Genomic DNA, 19,316 nt, shown 5'->3' with positions numbered 1-19,316 from the left:
TTTAAGATTATGTTTTTATTAAGTTTTTTTGAATTAAGTTTTTTTTTCTTACTGCACTGGCAGATAATTTAGCTTGTTTTAAGCAAAAATTACTTAAGTTACTTACTGTTTATCTGAAAACAAAAAATAATTTCTTATGTAGTTTTACTTCTCTAGTAAATACTTCTTGATTTAAGAATTTTTAGATTTTTGGACTGGAAACAACACAAAAATACTAAGTAAGAACAGCATTTTTTGAACAGTTCAGTTGAACTCAGCAATGGTCATTACTGCATGAGATTACCTTTCAGGGAGGAAAATGTTATCCTGCCTAACAACCGTCATGTTGTTGAACAAAGGGCCCTCTGTTTGAAAAGGAGATTCAAGAAAAATGCTACCTTTAAAGAAGAATACACTCACTTTCTCAGTGATGTCATAAACAAAGGATATGCAGAAAAGGTCCCAGAAAATCAAAGGAAAGGAAAAGAAGGAAAAGTCTGGTACATCCCGCATCATGGCGTGTACCATGCGAAAAAGGGAACCTTGAGGGTAGTATTTGACTGTGGTGCAAGCTTTAAGGGGATGTCGCTTAACAGTCAGCTACTTCAGGGACCTGATTTGACGAATTCATTGCTTGGAGTTCTGTTAAGGTTTCGTCAAGAAGTTGTAGCAGTGATGGCTGATATCCAGGCAATGTATCATCAAGTTAAAGTGACAAAACAGGATGTTGATTTTCTACGCTTCCTGTGGTGGCCAGCTGGTGAATTAACACAACATCTTACTGAATATAGAATGATTGTTCATCTATTCGGTGCAATATCATCACCCAGCTGTGCCAGTTTTGCCCTAAGAAAAACTGCTGAGGACAACAGGGCAAAGTTTCCAGTACACGTGACGGACACAATCAAGCATAATTTCTATGTGGATGACTGTTTGAAGTCCTTGCCTTCAGAAGCAGAGGCCATAGCCCTGGTGAGAGACCTGATAACTGTATGCCAATTGGGGGGGTTTCGGCTGGTGAAATGGATTAGCAACAGCAGGTCAGTGTTGGAATCTATTGATGTGGAAAGAAGATCTAAGAAAGCTCAACACATTTAGCGTACCAAGATGCATCAAGCCCAAAGATTTTGGACAGCTTACAAGTGCCCAATTACATCACTTCTCAGATGCCAGCGAGGATGGTTATGGCACAGTATCGTATCTGAGAATGCAGAATGACAAGAAGAAAATTCATCTTGCCTTTATTCTTGGAAAAGCGAGAGTTGCTCCATTAAAGAAAGTGACAATCCCAAGGATGGAACTAACTGCTGCCGTACTTGCAGTTCGAATTGATAGGATGTTGAAAACAGAATTGCAGCTAGAGTTGGAGAATTCAACCTTTTGGAGTGACAGCACAACTGTGTTAAAATACATCAGGAATGAAAAAAGGCGTTTTCACACCTTTGTGGCCAATAGGATCTCCACAATAAGAGAAACCACTGCTGTCTCACAGTGGAGGTACGTCGATACAAAGCAGAATCCTGCTGATGAGGCTTCACGTGGGGTGAAAATTGATTACCTGCTCACGAGCAGCAGATGGATCCATGGCCCAGGTTTTCTTCTCAAGAATGAAAGGGAATGGCCTGTTAACATTGTGGATTCTGTCTCTATCAGCAGTGATGACCCAGAGGTCAAAGGAGAGGCTACAGTAAATGCTGTAGTCATTGAAGATGTCCTAAATGTAACAAACACTGTCAACACAGATACACAGAATGCAACAAATCAGTTGATGACTTATTTCTCTTCATGGAAAAGGCTAAAGATCTCAGTTGCTTGCTTTCTACAGGTGAGAAAGATGTTGTTGCTGTTGAGTCAGAAGAGAAGAGAAATACAAGCTTCTGTGTCCAGCAGTGGACTTGATAAAGTTCAACAAAAGAACAAAGTGGAAAAGGAGATGCAAAGATTCAGAACTACACTGACTGGTCAAACCATGTCCCCTGAAGATCTTGAAACTGCTGAAAGTGCCATCATTCAACACTGTCAACTAGATAAGTTCAAAGAAGAAATCACTGTTTTGAAAGGGGGAACATCTGGAGTGAAGAAAAGCAGCCATATTTACAAACTTGATCCAGTGTTAGAAAAGGGGCTCTTGAGAGTGGGTGGAAGGCTCAGTAAAGCAGCAATGCCTGAGTGCATGAAACATCCAGTCATTTTGGCTAAAGACCAACATATCTCCACTCTCATTCTTCGCCACATTCATGAGCAGTTAGGACATTGTGGAAGAAATCATCTGCTTTCTAGACTTCGTCAGCGGTATTGGATCATCAGCGCAAATGCTGCTGCTAGAAAGATTATTTCATCCTGCGTCATTTGTAGACGTTTTAGAGGAAAGCTGGGTGAACAAAAGATGGCAGATTTGCCGAAAGACAGACTCCAACCTGACCTCCCACCATTCACAAGTGTGGGTGTCGACTATTTTGGGCCTTTTGAAGTGAAGAGAGGCCGCAGCTTTATAAAACGCTATGGTGTTATCTTCACCTGCATGGCCAGCAGGGCAGTGCATTTGGAAATAGCATATTCATTAGATACCAGTTCTTGCATCAATGCACTGCGCAGATTTATATCTAGAAGAGGCCAGGTATCGCACATTAGATCAGACAACGGAACTAATTTCGTTGGAACAGAACGTGAGCTGAGAGAGGCTCTGTCTGCTCTTAATCACCAAAAAATTCAAAAGGCATTATTTCAGTCAGGAGTGAAATGGAGCTTCAACACTCCTACTGCATCACATCATGGTGGAACATGGGAACGAATCATTCGCATGGTCAGACAGGTGCTGAACTCAGTCCTTCATCAGCAAGTGTGGATGATGAAGGGTTACAAACTCTTCTATGTGAGGTGGAAGCCATATTAAATGACCGTCCCATCACCAAAGTGTCAAATGATCCTAACGATCTGGAACCCTTGACCCCTAATCACATCCTCCTGTTGAAAGGCAAACCTGCACTTCCACCTGGGCTTTTCGAGAAGAGTGATTTATATACAAACGACGTTGGAGGCAAGTTCAGTTCTTATCGGATCTCTTCTGGCACAGATGGATCCGGGAGTACTTACCTCTGTTACAGGAACGACAACGGTGGTCTAAGGACAAGAGAAGCTTCATCATTGGAGACATAGTCATTGTGGCGGACTCTACTGCCCCTCGCGGATCCTGGTTATTAGGGAAGGTACTGCAGACCTTTCCTGACTCACGAGGACTTGTGCGGTCTGTTAAAGTCCAGACCAAATGCAACATTCTGGAGAGACCAGTCACAAAGATTTGTCTTCTGCAAGACGCTGGATAAAGACTGAAATATTAGACATATGTATGCTCACATGGACATTATAAACTGAAAGCATGTATGTGCATGATGGAAATTTTTTTGGCTCCATTGTTTGTATGGTGTTAAATTGTTACATTATTATAGAGTAACAATTGGGGGCCGGTGTGTTGTAGCCAATTTTAATGTGTTATATGTTGCTATATGAGGAAGTTACAGGTGAATAGCGTGAGGGAATTAGGATCTGGGAAGCCACACAGTTTTTCAACCGTGCATGCGTGCATGTGTGTGATGGATTTTGTCATGTCCAGCTACTAACATCATGTTTAATGTTGCTTGCAAACTTACGAGCTCGAGTTACATCAGCAATGCAAGCAGCAGTGTTTGTAAGTCATTTTACTCTGCATAAAATAAAGTGAAAAAACGAGTTCCATGGCAGACCTGATTTCTTGCACTGTACGCGTTGGAGACGACTTCAAATTCCCTCAAGTGGTTTTTTTTGTGGTACGATCGGCACTACAATGTAGGTCGAAAACTCCAAGCCGAGCCCGCAGGGTCGACATTGGAAGTTCCTCGCACTCGGGGCAGCCGCCCGTGGAGAGTGCGGTGGCGGCGTGATCGCGGCCCAGGCAGAGAGCGCAGATGAGATGGCAGTCTCCGTCGCTGAGCGGGGCGTGGCACGAGCCGCATGGAAAACGGGGCATTTTTAGAAAAACGCCCCGCGCTCTTTTAGAAGGAGAGGGTGTGTTGCAGTAGGCAAACACACAGCAGAGAAAAAGGATATGACGCCGGATAGCGTAGCAGGCACGGAAGGCTGAAGGCGGCGAAGGCGGCCGGCTTCTTCAGGCGCTGTCCTAGGCTTGCTGGTCGCTGGTTTCAACGGCGGCGGCTTCTCCAGATCCAGCGATGCGAAGTGCTTCGCTGAAGACAAGAAAATCAGAATTTTAGCCTGTGAGCGCTGAATTTATACACGCTGGCCACACCCATTCTGACGGTTAGAAGGGTGTGGAGGGCGCGAAGCCCTCGAAACACCACACGCTGGTGGCGACACCTGCTGGTCAGAACATTTTAAATGCAGCGAAAACATGCAAAGAAGCACCTTTTACAAACCAATTGCAATTGTTTTCTTGAAAGAGTATCTATTAAATGCAGCTTGCTTCAGATCATCTAATGGGCCACCATTATATGAAGTGTTATTTTGTTTTGTGTGATTTATGGAGGGCTTCAGCCCTACAAGAGATAACTATAGGCTACTAATATTTTTCATATAATGTATAATTACAGTTTTTTTCAGTCGCTAACAAGCGTTTGTCCAATCAGTGTTCACATTTTCAAAACTCTAAACACAATTAGCACAACATCGGTCTTTTGTGGCCATACCATTCACACATTTCTTGTCGTTTTCACACAATATGCAGTCAGTGAACACATTTCCATAATGCTTACATTTTCTTAACAGACAAGCTATACCTCCCAACAAAATGATGGATTGTTTTTGTAGTATTTACAAATGTTAACACACAACATCCCACAATAGCAAAAACAATATTCCAAACCTTAGATACAGTATGGACTGCATTTATTTATTTACCATTTACATTAACTTTTACCATTTTTGTAAATTTCATGATTTTAGCAAAATGTGATTTTGATTGCTAGCAAAATGTGTTGCTTTTGAACAATGTCATGAAGAAACAAGCTTTTTGAGTCCATATGCATCTTCCTGGAGTAATGATGCTGAAAATTCAGCTTTTCATCACAGGAATAAATTACATTTTACACAATTTATTACATGACATACATATTTTTAAACAGAAATCAGTTATTTCAAATTGTACTAATATTTCACAATATGAAAGTTTATAAAAACCTCTGCTTCTGCAATGATATCAGTTCAAAAACAATATATCAGTGAGAGTCAAGGAGCTACAACGACAATATGTCCAGGTATAGTGTACTGTATATTCAATTCAATGTCCAGTTCTATAAGCTTTGCACTTTGCAAGTAGGTAACCTACACAGTAATAGGTTACAGTATAGTATACAGTAATGACATGATTTACATAAACTTTGTTTTGAGAGTTATGGAATTGGAGGCCAGCCAGGCCCCTCATGAATTCATATACATATAGATGAGGCAGGATTCAATCTGGCCAAAAGGCGTCGACCTGGACGAAATGTAATGTGAAGGTGGAAGGTTTATGACCATCAGCCACATGACCAGATGTCCCTCCTTGAAGCCATGGATGCTGGCTCCAAGGGTGGATCCGACATACCAAGCAGTTTTATCCCAGGTGCATCACCTTGGATGATATCAGATGTGATCTTGATGAAAACATGTGGCCTAACCCTAAAGATCGCAGAGATTAGATACAGTAATTTTGTGTCGGGTTTTGTTTTTGTTCAGAATTTTTAGATTAGATTAGATTCAACTTTATTGTCATTACACAAGTACAGGTACAAGGCAACGAAATGCAGTTTAGGTCTAACCAGAAGTGCAATAGCAGCAAGTGCAGGATATACAGTGGTTCATAAGTGCAGAACATGGGTACTGAATAAATATAGAGTTGAATACTATTATAAACAAAAATTTACAGATAGATTGTCCTATGAATATAATATACAGATAACTATTACTGTGAACAGAATTTACAGCTAGATATGTACTGAATATAATAATATACAGATGGCTATTACTATAAACAGAATGTTTACAGATAGATATGTACTGAATATAATATACAGATGGCTGTTACTATCAACATAATTTTACAGATAGATATGTACTATGAATATATATACAGATGGCTGTTACTATAAACAGAATGTGAGCATAATATACAGATGGATATTACTATAAACAGAATTTTACAAATAGATATATGTATAAGTTAGGCTAATGAGCAGTATAACAATGGATTTAAAGTAGTGCAAATAAAGTTTGGACAGAAGCTATCCGAGTGAGTGCAGTGGAAAGTAATTGCATATTACAGTTAAGGTACGATATTGCAATGTATATATAACAGTCGGTACTGTAAATAAACAGTCGGCAGTGCAAATGAGCATATTCCAGTCAAGGTAGTAGTGCAAGATGCATATGTAAGTGGGTTCACTTTTGACATTTATAACAAACAGTTATGACGCAATGTCCGAAAACCATCTGATACGCGCTCCAAAGCACTAGTTCGAAACAAGACATTCACAAAGGTTTCAAATCAGTGTTTCTATGCGTCTATCGGTCGTCATCTCTGTTTTTCACTAAATTTATCGAATTAAAACAATACACTGGGAACCAAGGCAGATATAGTAAAAAGGAAGTAGGTGGCAGTAAGTTACGTGCCTATGATGATCCGGAACCACCACCACCAAAGAAGAAAAACAAGCTGCGTTCATTTTAGTTGCGAATTAGTTTTCTGAAATAAATAATCATCTAAAATAATCTACGGCTTTCGTTGACGCTTAAACACTGTAATGAAAATCTAGGTTAATCTCAGTCGGCATATTTTTGTTAGTAATTTTCTCTGTCCGTTTCTCCCTCTGCTCGGGTGTGGCTCTGAAACGACAGGCAGATACAAAAAAGAAGAGTTCGTCGATTAATCTCCACGAATCATCATCATCATCATCAAATCAGATTTTAATCAACTGTAAGAAATGAAGAACGTTATAGTGATCATTTTGTTGCCATTTTTAATGGACGGTAAGTGATCTATCTTCAACACTTTAGATTTAGTTTTCTAAACCGGAAACTGAAAAGTGGCAGTGTTTCTGTTTCCTAACCCAGCTAACAATGTTTGGTTCCCATTCACAGAACGTTTTTTTAGGTTTGTTTTTGGTTAGACTGGAAATTCTTCTTAAGGAAAATAGAATGTTAGTTGTTGGGTACAACGTTTCGAACGGTCGCAGAACGTTCCCCAAATGTAGGCCTACGTCAGTAATCATATTCACCACACCCACGACCCAGTATAGTATTTGCGGTATGAAAGATGAATATATGGACATAATCAGTAGAGTAGGTTGGGGTAAGATGTACATGTCAGACATTTGTAACGCTTGGACCGGATAACTCGAGAGAAATCGAGGGAAGAAAGAGCTTGAAGGCGAAAAAGGCTGTATCACGCACGTTTAATGATAAGTGCACAGGCAATGCAATCCTCTCATACATGAGAGCTGCTCTTTCTTAGCGTCACAAAACTCAACAAATAAAATATATAGGAAAAAGGTAGAGCACGTCTAGCATCTACAATGGTCTTAACTCAGTTCTTATTTTCACATCTCACAACGTCATCACGCATAGTACACGTCATGAGTGACGTAACCATCTCTCTTAAAGGGCACACTGCACTATAATGTGATAAACATGAATACACAGTAACGATCGTTACACATTTTATTATGAAAAAGCTTTTATTAAAACCCTATCAGGTTAATTGAGTGAAATCGTTAAATTCGCATTCACAGTGTTGTTATGTGTTGTGTTGCTATTCATAGTATGACATGTCTTCAATTAAAATATGGGCAATTCAATAAGTTAATTTTAATTTACCTGTATCTTTGTCATAGAATAATTGTACCTTTTTTTTACTGGAATTCTGCTTTGTCTCTCATCGGTTGTTGAATTATCAACAACTAAATTGTCAATTTTAAATACAATTTTATTTTGCATTTTAAATATGACTTTATAAAAAGTATATATATATATATATATATATATATATATATATATATATATATATATATATATATATATATAATTATTAATAAGAGTTAATATCAAAAGTAATTATACATTCTGTAAAAGTTTATCCAGGGGGGCCAACTTGTGTCTCTTTTAATATTTTACATTTTGTGCTATAACAACTAAATTAGCAAATGTTTCTATTTATTTCCTATATTCACATTGGCTGATGCGTCATCATCCTGCACCTGCACATCTAAATATGTTAATTTAAAACTAAATCCACAATTCCACATTGTTCTTAAGGGGGCTATTATACAAACCATATTTTGTTTTATTTATTGTTTAATTAATAAAAATAATCTGAGCACATCAACCATCTCATGGAAGATTAAAGGAACACGCCGACTTTTTGGGACTTTAGCTTATTCACCGTATCCCCCAGAGTTAGATAAGTCCATAGATACCCTTCTCATCTCCGTGCGTGGCGTAACTCTGTCTGACGCACCCACCGCTAGCCTAGCTTAGCACAAAGACTGGAGGTAAGTGTCTACAGCTAGCATACTGCTCCCAATAAGTGACAAAATAATGCCAACATTTTCCTATTTACATGTTGTGATTTGTATAGTCACCGCGTGTACAAATAACAAGGTCACATGAGACCCAGCCATCTTCTAACCGTATACTGGCTGTGTCTCATGTGACCTTGTTATTTGTACAAATAACAATGACTTCAACACAATCTATGGTTTTTAAAATATAAAATTTATTCACAGACATTAAACAAGTAATAAAAACTCAGTGAGTGTTTTAGCGCAATTTTCTCACGTCATGGGATCACAACACTGAAGGCCTCATTATACTTCTGCGTCGGACCTACGCCGGAGCCTATACGCCGTAGGCAACGTGTTGGTTTTAATTTATACTTCTGTGTCATTGTCCGCGTTGACGCGCACCTAGGGAGCATGTGAAACCCCGAGGGAGGGGTTCTGGCAGACCAATCACAGCGCTTGTGTCCGCGTAGAATTGACGCGTTGTTACATTTTTGGAGAGGTGCACGTCAGGGTACGCCGTAGGGTACGTGCGCTACACACAGCCTACGACGTAGCTACGGCGGCAGTTCGACGCAGAAGTATAAATAGGCCTTAAGAGATAGTAAATGAAAGAGAAAATAAGTTGCTCGAGAATATAACTTTCTCTTGAAATTCAATTGAACTTTCTGAAATCAAATCAGCAATGGATAATAAAAAAGGCACAATCACTTGACTAGTTGAACATCATTTTTTTTATTAGCTCATTATTTTTTACATCTTGTGTTCACTCAATATCCTCAAAAACGGAATTTTTTCTGGAATTTCCAGGAAATCTAAAATCTTTTCCTGGATTTTTTTTGTGCGTTCCCGAGATTAGACCTTCCTTAACATAATGCCGAAAACCCGAAGTCTCTAGGTGGTCTGGTTGAGGAGTAGATAGAAGTGCAAGATTGGTGCGCACAGACAGAACAGAAATCATGAGTTAACAATCGCAATTTTGTCCGGTGGAAAATTGCGCTAAAAATGAATAAACAAGTATTGTACTTGAAGTAGGATATCAGTTCATTTATTTCTTACCTCTGAATTGGACAGTTTACAGTGGGACATATGCTTCTTTTGGTCTGTAACTTCTCAATTAACATCATGTTCTCTTCAATTAGGCGTGTCAAATCTCTCCGAAATCATTTTTACTCTCATATCTATGTTAATTACAAGGAATCATAGACCTTATTCAGAGCAGCACTATGACAGGTATGAAAGTGAGGCTGTGAGGGAGAGACTTGCCGTGTTTTCAATGACATCCACTGTATAAAGCTCCTAGATCACTTATGATTTTTCACAGCTCATATTGTCTGGAGTTTTTTGTCTACTGAAATTTCTGGGAAAGATATATTTTCAGTATTTCATCAGGAGAATAATCCAAAAGTAGATTAAATAACGGTACAGCCCACTGAAGAGATGTATTATGCACGGATCCAGTATACTGTTACACAACATGCGTTATCCGCCTCAACTATTTAACGTTCCAAAACTGACTGTTTAACTGAATACTCGCCAAGTACTTGCGACTCACAAGCTGTTTGAGACTGAGAAGTGGCTTGTGCGCTCCACTTATATAGATCAGGGGTGTGCATGCTTTTGTGGGAATGACTAAAATTATGCGCAATACAAGCACTATTCAACCAGAGCGAATGAGATGAGTGAGTGATAGGAGGCGGGTTTGTGTCACTTCACCGTCAGAGAGTAGATAGTGAGAACATGACCACTGACAACAAAATAGACCGGCTCGGGCCAAGCATGTGGAAAATCGTCTGATTGCAGTCTCTGGATGGTCGATAGGTGCATCTCTAAAAAAGAAAAACTAAAAAGAAAGTTCCTTGAATGTTATTTGAGTCCCAAAAAATAACCAAACGGGAGACAAATACTAACATTAGGGGAACGTTCTGTTTGCTGGGAATATACCAGCTCCGCCAATGTTTTTTTAAGCCATCTTTAATTTTTAATTAGTACATCACATTCATTTAATTTGAGTATGAAAACAGTAAACCAGATAGAGATAAAACAACTGCTGCTCAGTATTTATTTAGTCACCTTGTTATCTTTGTCTGTCTGCCACGGATCCCGATGATCACCACTTGCAGCTAATAAGACCCATTTCACTGCCTCATTAAACTCCAACATTCTACAGTTGTCAATTGGAGGCAGGTACATTTACAGGTTGGGAAATGTACTACCACTGGACCATTGGTGGTTCTATGATCTACTTAGGCATGCAATGCTTTTGGGAAACACTGCCCAGGGGTGCGTTTCCCAATAGCATTGTTAGCCTACTATGGTCGTAATTTCTGTCGTTATCAGCATAGTTCAACAAGTCGGTATTTCCCAAAAACATAGTTCCAACAAACATTCGCAAACAGCCTTGCAAAGTTGTGTGTTTGGAACGACAGCTCTCGACCTGTGGTTAGAAGCATAGTTTCTTGTTTGCATGACATGTGGACTCAATAAATATCTTGAGCAAAATAAGCTGACATTCAGTACAATCTATATCTTATTTAGAATACACACAAATGTCATTTACGTCTTTTAGTTTGACGAGATTTAAAGCATCGTTTCTGAATAGTGCACATGTGCGAACGTGCTCTAGTACATAAGAACGAGCCTATGATTGAATCTGGAAATAAAGTAAATTAACTGAGAAAAAAAGAATTAGACCTCAGATGCCGTGTCTGTAATTTATGGCAAACAAAATTTGGCATTCCTTCGATCAACAATGGTTTGGATAAATATTATTACTCCACCACCTGTATACGAGCATATGGGATGCTCAGAGGGTTCGGTTAAGCACTAAAGAGAGTGTCCCAGCAGAAAGGTTTTATTCAGATTATTTCTGAATAATTATGTATGAGGTATTACAGGCATTATCCCATAGAGATGAGTGGTCTACAATAAACAGAGAAAACAAAACACAATAAAAAAATCACTAATATAAACAGTATTACAGATAGCATAAAAAAATAGACACTATGACTTACTCACAAAATGAAAGTAACAGTAAATCAGGTTATTAAATGCTAAATATGAGGTAGTATCTGTAAAACATAGGTTCACATTACTTTGGTAAAGTGTATTTCAAGTAAAATTTAAGTATTTAGATTTAAATATATACCATAAATGGGTGTGCAAATTTTGCTTGCTTATCTAAATTATACTGCAGAACATAAACAGTATACACAACTAAACAGTATCAAACTAGCTTCAACATTTGACTTGACATGGACTTGTGCAGTATGCAATTTACATGAAAATATAATTATTATTAGGGGTTCAAGCAAGTAGCGCTGAAACCTTTTTGTAATTGTTAAAATTTCCAAGGATCAGCATTCTCACAAGGGCTGCAGCGGTGAATAAAAGAGAACACGCGATTATAGCTGTTGGTGTGGTTACTTTGCGTTTTTCGCGTGCGTAAAGGATTGTGTACCACGTGATTTTTGGCACATGCCCACAACATTTCTACCGCATGGTAAAACTTCTCATTCTGAGCAATTTTGCCTCTAGGACCGCCACTGTCAATCGAATCGTTCGTTAAATATCGGAGATTATTTCAAAAACCGACTTTCACAAACTAGTTCTAGGTTATTGGCTCAACCTCTATAAAACCCCATGCGGAACAATACTCGGGACTCTCTAGGTCAATACTTATTAAAAAAATAAAATTACGTTGACTTTTGGATAGCTATAGCTGGGGAATTTAGAAAATAGGCATAGCCAAGTCCACCCAAAAGCCTATCATTTCTAAATGAAAACTCGAAACTTCACGAAATATTTGCGAAACGAGAATGCAAACTTTTTTGGGAATCGGCCCATAGATGGAGATATAACTGTTAAAAAGCTTAAAACCCCATATTTTCCTCTGTAAATTGCCTGTATTGGCTGTAAATTGTCTTTTCCATCAATGTTCTTGGTGGTTACAGGCTAGTTAAAGAAAACATAATACTTTTTTACGCTTAAAGGCCTTAAAACGTTTGAACCCCAATAATTGCTGTTCGCATCTATATTTCAAATAATTATTTGAACTAGTACAGTTCATGGATGACAGTAACAGAATACACAGAATATTAAAGTTTGAACTGCATAGAACAGGGTTAGTCAATTAAAGTTCCAAGAGGTCCGGTCTCTATATTTCCTTCCCAGTGGAGGTATTTTTTTAATATTTCTCCCAAATGGATATGAAAAATAAAAATGTTAAGTCAGATGTTTAAACAGGCTATAAACACACACACACACACACACACACACACACACACACACACACACACACACACACACACACACACACACACACACACACAGTAACAGAATACACAGAATATTAAAGTTTGAACTGCATAGAACAGGGTTAGTCAATTAAAGTTCCAAGAGGTCCGGTCTCTATATTTCCTTCCCAGTGGAGGTATTTTTTTAATATTTCTCCCAAATGGATATGAAAATAAAAATGTTAAGTCAGATGTTTAAACAGGCTATAAAACACACACACACACACACACACACACACACACACACACACACACACACACACACACACACACACACACACACACATATATATATATATATATATATAGTACAGGCCAAAAGTTTGGTAACATTACTATTTTTAATGTTTTAGAAAGAAGTCTCTTTTGCTCATCAAGCCTGCATTTATTTGATCAAAAATACAGAAAAAAAAACAGTAATATTATGAAATATTATTCCAACTTAAAATAATAGTTTTCTATTTGAATATACTTTAAAAAAATAATTTATTCCTGTGATACAAAGCTGAATATTTAAAAATAGTTATTTAAAGGGTCATTTCACCCATTTGAACATTGTTTTTTATTTAAAGTGGGTCATATATGTAGTCGAAATGTAAAATAATTTTTGAATTTGGTGCCTTCGTGACCGAGAAAAGACAAAAAATAACTTCAGAACGCATTTGTATGAAAGACAACAACTCCCACAATGCACCACATTGCACAGCTCCGCAAGCCACTCCCACTAATCCAGAAAGCGCATATCTGCCTATAAGAGAAATCACTCTTACGTCTACAAGGCTAGCTACTACCAGAGCTTGAAATTCATTTCACATTCACACAAAATGTCTAGTTATTTGGCGAACTCATATAGTGCATTACTCCTCGTTTGTATTTCTTTCGAAAAGGTGAATTATTGCATGGTACCTGCAGTCAGAACATATGCGGTGCGAAACTAGGATAGTTCTCAACACAAACGTCCGTGTCCTCGTCTGATTCAGAGATTTCGTCCAGGAGAAATTGTCATCGTTGAAATTCTTTGCCGCAGACGGACTCTATCTCTGTGTTCGTAGCGGTTCGTAGCTGCATTGTGAGATCACCGGCGCTACCAGTCCGCCCTAACTCCAGCCAGTCCGGGCTCCTCGTCCGCGGCAGGCAGGTCTTCTGCCTCGGCTGCTCTTCGCTATAATGCGGCTTGTAAAGGTAGCCACAAACACCTGATTCAAGCATCAGACTTCCGAAATCCTCTTCTTCTATATCATATTGAGCACTCTCCTCCGCTATTGTCATAACTTTACATCTGTCTCCACAGCGCCTGTTAGCTTAGCTTCAAACAAGATGGAGGATATTGCTTTCAGTTTCAGAGAGTAAAGTCCCACCCACTGATCTGTAATAGGTCTGTAGCGTGAGCGCGCCCCACCCTGGGAAAGATGAGAAACTAGTGTCTGTAGTCTTAACAGAAATCCCCCCCTCTAACACTTCCTCCTACAATGACGCAAAATGACGATTTTTGCGTCATTGTAGGAGGAAGTGTAAGAGGTAAATAACAGATTTCTCCCGTCTCAGGGGAAAATGAGAGAGTGTTGCACGACCATTCAATAGTATGACTGGGTTTCTAACAATGCAAAGCTTAATGCAAATGGGTGAAGTGTCCCTTTAAAAATAGTAATGTTTCCAAACCTTTGGCCTGTACTGTGTGTGTGTGTGTGTGTGTGTGTGTGTGTGTATATATATATATATATATATATATATATATAATGTATATGTAATGTGTATATATATATATATATATATATATATATATATATATATATATATTACACATTACATATACATTTAGGCAACTTTGTGTATGGTGTACCCCACAAGGGCTGCAGTTTTGGAGATGCATTTTTTTTTCTGCTTCTAACACTAACTTTGAGGACAAAATGTTCACTTGTTGCCTAATATATCCCACCCACTAACAGGTGCGGTGATGAAGAGATAATCTGTGTTATTCATTTCACCTATCAGTGGTCATAATGTTATGCCTGATCGATCCAATATAATGTAATGTAAACATAGTATAATATACTACACTCACCTAAAGGATTATTAGGAACACCATACTAATACTGTGTTTGACCCCCTTTCGCCTTCAGAACTGCCTTAATTCTACGTGGCATTGATTCAGCAAGGTGCTGAAAGCATTCTTTAGAAATGTTGGCCCATATTTATAGGATAGCATCTTGCAGTTGATGGAGATTTGTGGGATGCACATCCAGGGCACGAAGCTCCCGTTCCACCACATCCCAAAGATGCTCTATTGGGTTGAGATCTGGTGACTGTGGGGGCCATTTTAGTACAGTGAACTCATTGTCATGTTCAAGAAACCAATTTGAAATGATTCGAGCTTTGTGACATGGTGCATTATCCTGCTGGAGGTAGCCATCAGAGGATGGGTACATGGTGGTCATAAAGGGATGGACATGGTCAGAAACAATGCTCAGGTAGGCCGTGGCATTTAAACAATGCCCAATTGGCACTAAGGGGCCTAAAGTGTGCCAATAAAACCTCCCCCACACCATTACACCACCACCACCAGCCTGCACAGTGGTAACAAGGCATGATGGATCCATGTTCTCATTCTGTTTACGCCAAATTCTGACTCTACCATCTGAATGTCTCAACAGAAATCAAGACTCATCAGACCAGGCAACATTTTTCCAGTCTTCAACTGTCCAATTTTGGTGAGCTCGTGCAAATTGTAGCCTCTTTATCCCAGTGGAGATGAGTGGTACCCGGTGGGGTCTTCTGCTGTTGTAGCCCATCCGCCTCAAGGTTGTGCGTGTTGTGGCTTCACAAATGCTTTGCTGCATACCTCGGTTGTAACGAGTGGTTATTTAAGTCAAAGTTGCTCTTCTATCAGCTTGAATCAGTCGGCCCATTCTCCTCTGACCTCTAGCATCAACAAGGCATTTTCGCCCACAGGACTGCCACATACTGGATGTTTTTCCCTTTTCACAACATTCTTTGTAAACCCTAGAAATGGTTGTGCGTGAAAATCCCAGTAACTGAGCAGATTGTGAAATACTCAGACCGGCCTGTCTGGCACCAACAACCATGCCACGCTCAAAATTTCTTAAATCACCTTTCTTTCCCATTCTGACATTCAGTTTGGAGTTCAGGAGATTGTCTTGACCAGGACCACACCCCTAAATGCATTGAAGCAACTGCCATGTGATTGGTTGATTAGATAATTTCATTAATGAGAAATTGAACAGGTGTTCCTAATAATCCTTTAGGTGAGTGTATGTTATCTGTGTATGATATACTAGACACAATACATTTTAATCATATCAGTGTAGCTACCATGATTAGCCTGCAGTAATCTTCATCAGTATTAATTATATCTTTTGCCATTCTTTATTTGCATAACATTATTCATCGAACAATAAGTTAATCATCACATTTTTGATTTAGTGATTTTATTTTTTTCAGATTTTATTTAATTCTTTATTCATGAAATTCACTTGCTGAAATTTGTTTTTTGATCTGCTGTGAATTGCAGCGATCTAAATTTAGGTTTTGAACATTAATATTTTTAGTCAATGACTTAAGGCTGATTTATACTTCTGCCATAGCCCCGTCGTAGACTGTGTGTAGCAGGCGTTGCCTGACATGGACCTCTCAAAAAATTGAACAACACGTTAATTCTACGCAGACCACAAGCGCTGTGATTGATCTGCTAGAGGGGGACAGAATCATCAAAGAAGAAGCGGTGTGATCTGTCTACTGCAGACAACGACGCAGAAGTACAAATGAAAACCGAAGCATGGCCTACAGCGTAGAGCAGGGATAGGCAACTCCGGTCCTGGAGGGCCACTGTCCTGCAGAGTTTAGCTTCAGCCCTGATAAAAACTCACCTGCCTGTATCTATCTAGTAATACTGAAAACACTGATTGCCGTGTTCAGGTGTGTTTAATTAGGGTTGGAGCTAAACTCTGCAGGACAGTGGCCCTCCAGGACCGGAGTTGCCTATCCCTGGCAGAGAGGCTACGGCATAGGTTCCACGCAGAAGTATAAATCAGGCTTCAATTATCTTATTTGCACTTCTTAATATATGCAAGTTTGAAGTTTATTGAATAACTGGGTCTGTATTCAAGGTGTGTTTGGTGCTGATGAAATAAAAGAAGTGACTGAGGGAGATTCTTTGACTCTACCGACTGGTCTTACTGAAACACAGAGTAGCGGTCGGATATTGTGGCTGTATGGATCTGACAGAACCATCCTGGCTAAAATTGACAAAGGAACTTACAGTACTAATGTTGATGATGAGAGATTCAAAGGAAATCTGGAGCTGGACAAACAGACTGGATCTCTCACCATTAAAAAAAACAGGATCAAAAACGCTGGACTTTATGAACTAGACATTGGCGGAGGGATCACATCCAAGAAATTCAGTGTAAAGGTCTATGGTGAGTAGTTCAAGTCTCTTATTGTGAATGTGGTCTTGTTTAGATCAGTCATCAATTAAGACACTCATTTTGAGAAACTCCCAATGTCTTTTCATTTCAGTCTGCTGATGTTTTTATATGAAATTTGCTGTTTCTGCTTTTGGTTGTATGTGTTGGCGTTTGTGTTTTTGCTTGTAATATGACCTTGAACTCTGGAAATGTGTTATATAGATACAACTTATTTATAAATAAGAACTATCTATTCTACACTGTATGTGTGGGACATTGTTTTTTTATGTTTGCTATTATTGTACAATTGTACAGTACATTTAAATATATGATTGCATCACATCTGCTGTGATACCTGAGTGAAAGAAATGACACGCCACTCCTGGTTTTCTATTTCTTATAACATATGAGTTGAAAGGAAAGGAAAAACAGGGCCACTTTTGGCAAACAGATGAAATTATAAAATGTTAGATGTGCTTGTGTCATTAGTACCACGTCCTTTCACTTTAATTCCTAGTGTTTTTCCTTTCAAGTGGTTATTCATTCATGTCACTGTGTGCTCACGGTCTTTACGACTGCCATCCACTGTCATTAAAATAACCTCATCATGCAGCTCTCTGCTCACATTAATGTTGGGAATGATAGTGGGAGAATTGGATTCAAGGCTGTAAAGATTTAGATTTTTACATAAAATTTGTTAAATCTCTTCATGAATATTTTTCTGTTTACTCTCTCTTGTTTTTCAGCTAGTCTGCCCACACCTGACATTGACTCTCCACAATGTGCTCAAACACCAGCGGAGTCTTTAAGCCCAAAATGTGTTTTTCAGTGTTCTGTGCAAACATCAGACCAGACAACTCTCTCCTGGTACAGAGGCAACAGTGTTGTCTCCAGTATAATCTCTGATATTTGCAGCAGCATCTCTTTACGTCTGGATGTAAATTATGAGGATAAAAACATATATAGTTGCATGGTGAACAATCCCATCAGCAACAAGACTAAACATCTGGACATCACTCAATTCTGTAAACCATGTGAAGGTACGTCAGGGCTGATATATGTTGTAGCTAATCCTTGTTTGTTACGGATCAGACACATTCACAATAATGTCTGTCTTTATCATTACAGTATCAGATCTACACTCAGGTTATATAGTGCTGATGTTTATAGTGTGTGTTATATATCAGACACATTCACACTAATGTCTGTCTTTATCATTACAGTATCAGATCTTCACTCAGGTTATATAGTGCTGATGTTTATAGTGTGTGTTAGATCAGACACATTCACACTAATGTTACTCAGAAAACGGGTTATAAGTTTATTTCGTTTGAAATACTTGTACTAAATGTTACGCTCTTAGATGTTAGAAAAAAATCCATATTATCTCTAGCCTTGGCTACCGTATATAGACCGCCTGGGCCTTACGCTGATTTCCTAAAAGAGTTTGCAGATTTTCTCTCAGATCTATTGGTCAATGTAGATAAAGCATTAATTGTTGGAGATTTTAACATACACGTAGATAATCCAAATGATGCGTTAGGGGCTGCGTTTATAGATTTATTAAATTCCTTTGGGGTCAAACAAAACGTCACCGGACCAACTCATCGTCTTAATCACACACTCGATTTAATTATATCATATGGAACCGATCCAACCGATATAGATATCATTCCACAAAGTGATGATGTCACTGACCATTACTTCGTAACTTGCATATTACGTACTGCTGTAATATGTCATGCGGCGCCGCGTTTTCGACCAGGCAGAACAATCCTTCCATCCACCATAGATAATTTCTCGAGTTGCTTGTCTGATCTGTCTCAGCTGCTGCCTGAACCCAAACAAACAGATGAACTAGAAGAACTAACTAGCACTATGAGCACCATTCTCTCTAGAACATTGGATGTTGTTGCACCCGTTAGATTAAAAAAGGTCACAGAGAAAATTAAAGCACCATGGTACAATAATACTACGCATGTTCTAAAGAGAGAAACCCGTAATTTAGAGCGTAAATGGAAACAAACTAATTTAGAGGTCTTTAGAATCGCGTGGAAAGACAGTATGTCACGTTATAAAAAGGCCCTAAAAGC

At 38.8% G+C, this 19,316-nt stretch overlaps 2 protein-coding genes across 4 annotated transcripts in view; both read left to right on the top strand.

Moving 5' to 3' along the window:
- The window catches only part of LOC311295855 (uncharacterized protein), a 260,836-nt gene that overhangs the window by 35,291 nt on the left and 206,229 nt on the right, over window positions 1–19,316 (top strand). The gene's annotated exons all lie outside the window — the stretch shown is intronic.
- The window catches only part of LOC311295852 (uncharacterized protein), a 49,895-nt gene continuing 36,994 nt past the window's right edge, over window positions 6,416–19,316 (top strand). The window contains exons 1-3 of one of the 3 annotated variants that reach the window (XM_084417382.1): window positions 6,416–6,975; window positions 16,924–17,235; window positions 17,970–18,263. In XM_084417382.1, the coding sequence (XP_084273508.1) occupies window positions 6,930–6,975; window positions 16,924–17,235; window positions 17,970–18,263 (652 nt within the window). In that variant the 5' untranslated portion in view covers window positions 6,416–6,929. Of the gene's footprint in view, window positions 6,976–15,928; window positions 16,063–16,923; window positions 17,236–17,969; window positions 18,264–19,316 lie in introns of those variants that run through there. The other 2 variants (XM_084417381.1, XM_084417383.1) reach the window with 2 other exon arrangements.

This window comes from Rutilus rutilus (assembly GCF_951802725.1).
Source record: "Rutilus rutilus genome assembly, chromosome: 8".
Taxonomy (NCBI): domain Eukaryota; kingdom Metazoa; phylum Chordata; class Actinopteri; order Cypriniformes; family Leuciscidae; genus Rutilus; species Rutilus rutilus.
This window is presented reverse-complemented; position numbering and strand designations above follow the sequence as displayed.